This window comes from Panthera pardus, unplaced genomic scaffold, assembly GCF_024362965.1.
Source record: "Panthera pardus isolate Hobbes unplaced genomic scaffold, ASM2436296v1 HiC_scaffold_12, whole genome shotgun sequence".
Classification (NCBI taxonomy): domain Eukaryota; kingdom Metazoa; phylum Chordata; class Mammalia; order Carnivora; family Felidae; genus Panthera; species Panthera pardus.
The window spans coordinates 14,868,565-14,873,418 of NW_026526677.1; the positions used below are offsets into that span (position 1 = coordinate 14,868,565).

Below are 4,854 nucleotides of genomic sequence, written 5' to 3' on the forward strand. Positions count from 1 at the left end.
AGCAAAAACATTCGAACACGTTTTCTTACACTGCTCAATGTAAGATGCAAAACTAGTCTTCATGTTTCTCCATATTCTATCCTCTTTTTTTCATTTAAACATATCCGGGAGATTAAGACATTTGTCACAGGTCAGAACCTCTAGAATTTCACCATTTTTGTAACTGAGTGGGAATGCCTCATTTTGATAGTGTTTTGATTATGTCCATACCTTACACAGTGTTGTTTTGAGACACAATGCAACTTCATCACTCGATCCAAGTCTTCAAAATAGTCTTTATTTCACATTTGATTATTTTTAATGTTTTCTTTTATTTATTTTTGACAAAGAGAGAGACAGAGCGTGAGCAGGGGAGGGGCAGAGAGAGATGGAAACACAGAACCTGAAGCAGGCTCCAGGCTCTGAGTTGTCAGCACAGAGCACGATGTGGGGCTCGGATTCGTGAACCAGGAGATCATGCCCTGAACCGAAGTCGGCCGACTGAGCCACCCAGGCGTCCCTTTATTTCACATTTTAGTATTTAAAAAAATCCAGAAGTTAAGTGCACCACAGTGTAAAGAGAGACAGACAATGCCAAACTTCTGTAACCATCAATGGTAACGACAAACATCACATGTATAGAACATAAACTTTCAATTTCAGCAAAGACTAAGATAACATTTCTATTTTATGCGTGACAAAAATAGAGCTGCATGAAGTACACTGATCCTACCCTTAGATCAGCTGAACCCCAGCGTTTGCAAAGACACACTAAATGCTTATTGTATAAGCGACAAGGATTGCAGTGGCTCGATATGCCGCATTATTGAGGGGACTGATTCAAGAATAAATAGCATAGTCAAACTATAGAAGTGGGAATTCTGAACCGTACTCTTGAATTAATAAAACCCCCAATATATTGAGTGTATGATACCTTGAAAGGAACAGTATAAAAGGCCAAGCCAAGAGAGGTTGGCATGAGGCACATAGCACGTAACCTTGGTTATACACATAGAAGACCAATTCTAAATACCTAAGCATGCAGCCAGCCTCCCTCCTACTATTTCATCCATGGATAATATGTAGGAAAACAAGGAAGTATTTACCGTTCTTGGGTAGGTTCCTTTCCACCCCTCCTTTGTTGATAATTTATAAGAAGAATGTTAACAAAAGATACAGAAGAGCCATTTTCAAATAGAATTCTGAAAGGCCTGTCTTTGGAGAAAGACCAAATAGCAAATTTGTCACAAAAGGCAAATTTAATTCATTACCAGAGAATGTGGCCTATATATGTGTCAAAAACAAGCTTATTAAAAAAAATAAACACCAGAATTAGGCACCAGCCCATGCAGCTCTAGACATTTCTGTTCACCTTGACCTTTCTGAATTGGAGAATCCCATCAGGAGATAATCACCAGGACATCAACATCAAAACAAAATCATGACTTAATCTGCCTTCATCTTTCTTATCTCCTTTTCAATATATTTCATTATTTTTCTGCCTCCCCTTATGTTCTAAATTCCCTGATTTCAGACATGACATGTCAGGGTCTTTTGGGAAGAGAAAAACTGTTGCTGAAATCATCATCAACTATGGCTAATTTCCGTAAATGGACTCTTCACCTTAAAACCCAGCTTCCTTCAGACCCAAGGAAATATGGGAAACAAACTGACGGTTGCCAGAGGGAAGGTGGGGTAGGGGCTTGGGCAAAACGGGTGAGGCTTGCAGTTATGGAATGAATACGTCATGGGAATAAAAGGCATAGCGTAGTGATTATAGTCGATGGTATTACGGCAGCCATGTGTGGTGACAGACGGTAGGTACACTTGTGGAGAGCACAGCGTAACATATAGACTTGTGGAATCGCTAGGTTGTATGCCTGAAACTCATGTGACATTGTGTATCAACTATGCTCCAAAAACAAACACAAAAACACCCTGGATTTTTGTGCACAAGAGACAATAATAGTTCGAGTAACTAAAACTCAATTTCTTTGTGACGACTTGGTGAAAAGGATGGGGCACTGGAAAATAACAGTTCTGTGCCTCTCATACTTGAAAGCTTGGTGACCCCACTCTTCTCTGGGCCTCCATTCCTCTTATCGCGTTAGTGGATGACCCTCGATGATGTCAGAGGCCCCTTCCAATTCACAAAGCTCGAATATTCTTGTACAAACTAAGGAAATACGTCAATGCACCAAAGCTGGTCTTGGCCAATGCCCCAGTTTTCAGTGAATTACCTCTGCTTCTCAATCTAACCTTCTTTATTTCTCGCTGGTATAGGGGCCTGCCTGGGTAGAAATGAGACAGTTTTGCATTGCGCGAAGAATTGGGAAGAAAGCGTCCAAGTATGCCATCTGCATAAGGAGCAGTGAAGATTAACAAAATGCACCACAGGGACGTCCATGTCTCCAGCTAGGTGGCTTCCTAAGCTCGGGGTCTTCTGCAGGATGGGAGGTTTTCTCTGTTGCACAAGTACAGAAAGCATCAGTTTGTATACTCGTGAAGGAGTTCAAGATGAGGTGGAAAATACGTCATGGAATTACATTTAAAGGAGCGCAGAGTGATATCCATGATCTAATTTGAAAGTTCTAATTCCCGGAATACACCATCAATAGGGTACTAAGAGTTAATTACAATAACTTCCATAAGTACAGTGTGAATTGCATAATGACATGTGTTACATTATTTGTGTATGTAAAGAGTTAAAATATACCATAACACTTGCAAATGTGGTGAGTTGCTTTATTTCTTTATTGTAATAGGTACCTCCAAAAAATGGAGTGCTTAGGACCCCTCTCTGTCTGTCTGTCTCTCTCTCTCTCTCCCTCTTTCTGTGAGGTGTCTCAGTCAACATTCTGTTTCCCAAAGCAGGACATAACTGTCAAACCATCCAGACCTTACAGTGTGCCCTAAAAAACTACTATAATGCCCACAATGACTGGGACCATGAAGGACAGACCTATAATGTTCCAGCATGCCAGACATAAGTTCCAGAATGTCAAAGCTAGAAGGGACTTGGAGGTCATGGGATCCATTCCCCTTATACGAGTTCGGAAAAAGAAAGTAAGAGAAAGAGGGTGGCTGAGGGGCCTCTCTCTTCAAGTCTTGCAACATTTTTTTTAAAGTTCATCTATTTTTGCAAAAGAGACAGAAAGCTGTGGAGAGGCTGGGGGTTGGGGGGGGCGGTGCGGCACAGAGGCTCCGGGGCTCAAACTCACAAAGCGTGAGATCATGACCTGAGCTGGAGTTGGATACTCCACTGACTGAGGCATCCAGGTGCCCCAAGTCTTGCAACATTGGAGGACAGCACAGCACCTCACTGCACCTGTTGTATTTGTTGGCATGAGGATTCTGTAGATAGAAAGATCCAGGAAAGGGTTTGAACACCAGAGACTTCATTTCCCTTCAGAACGTTTGCGCCAACACCACACTTTCCTCATGGCGTTCTTCATGTCTGTGTTTCTCAGCGTGTAGATGAGAGGGTTGAACATGGGAGCTATCATGGTGTAAAACAGGGCAAAAACTTTGTCGTTACTGACAGAATCGGCCACGGGGACATACGTGAAGATGAGGGGCAGGAAGAACAGGAGCACGACAGTGACGTGAGAGCCGCAGGTGGAGAGGGCTTTGCGGCGGCCCTGGGATGAGCGGGTCCTCAGGGTGGACAGGATGATGAGGTAAGAAATTACCAAGGCAACAAAGGTCAAAATGGACATCACTCCTGTGGTGGTAATGATCACAATAACCAACAGGCTAGTGTCCATGCAAGCCAGCTTCAGCAAGGGGAAAACATCACAGAAATAGTGGTCTATCCGATTGGGGCCACAGAAGGGAAGTTCGACCATAATCAATACGTGGAGGACTGAATGGATGAATGCTCCGATAATTGAGGCCATCACAATGATATAGCACACCGGTCTGCTCATGATGACCATGTAGTGAAGGGGTCTGCAGATGGCTGCATAACGGTCATAGGCCATGGCCACCAAGATGAAGATCTCAGTGGCACCAAAGAAGTGGGCATAAAACATCTGGGCCATGCAGCTGTTGTAAGATATAGTCTTCCGCTGGGCCAGCAGATCTGTGATCAGTTTGGGGGCCACTGTGGAGGTGAAGCAGACATCCATGAAAGACAGGTAGCTCAAGAAAAAGTACATGGGCTGTTCACTGAGGCGGCTGCCCCTGATGGTGAGAAGAACGAGCAGGTTTCCGGAGAGAATTGCAATATAGCAAAGCGAGAACAGCACAAAGCAGGCAATCTTTGCATCCTCATCACTGAAAAGTCCCAGGAGGATAAATTCTGTGATGTTTTCATGTCCCATTGCTCCTGTGGGTTTTATCATTTAGAGGGGAAAGTTAACATACGTGAAACATCCAACTTTTTAAAATTACTGGTTTATTTTAAAAGTCATCCATTTATTCAATAAATATGTACAGATTATTTATGATGATACACTCTAATTAGTGCTAAGGGTCGAGCAGTGTATAAAGTACATGCAATCTCTATCCACAAGTGGATACAGTTCATTAGAGTAGACATATACTAACAATAATAGCACAGATAACTAATTGAAATTATAATAATTCCCAACGTTTCACACTTACTATGAGCAACAAGATGAATGAGGACAAGATGAATGTTCCTTTTTAGGTCAAATTTTGAGATGCAATTTCTGCATTATATTTTCAAGAGTGATTTTTGAATCTCCGGTGTGTATAAAAACGGCACTGAGGTTATCTGTTCTTCAAGGGTGGTCCTGTCATTCTCAGCCCTTCCCGGTGACTAACTCTGTGCTAAATCCTTAAAGTTCAGGAACATCATTAGACATCGATGAGCTCATAATTTTAAATATCAGACCTCTAGGTGACAAT

At 42.4% G+C, this 4,854-nt stretch overlaps 1 protein-coding gene across 1 annotated transcript; it reads right to left on the minus strand.

The window, feature by feature from the left end:
- Nucleotides 1-3,377: 3,377 nt before the first annotated feature.
- Nucleotides 3,378-4,304, minus strand: LOC109245184 (olfactory receptor 4P4-like). The gene has a single exon (XM_019412499.2). The coding sequence runs from the start codon at nucleotides 4,302-4,304 to the stop codon at nucleotides 3,378-3,380; it is 927 nt and encodes a 308-aa protein (XP_019268044.2).
- Nucleotides 4,305-4,854: the final 550 nt, after the last annotated feature.

Bases quoted from the DNA above. Each gene is read 5' to 3' on its own strand.
- LOC109245184 (XM_019412499.2), bottom strand. From the start codon at position 4,304: ATGGGACATGAAAACATCACAGAATTTATCCTCCTGGGACTTTTCAGT.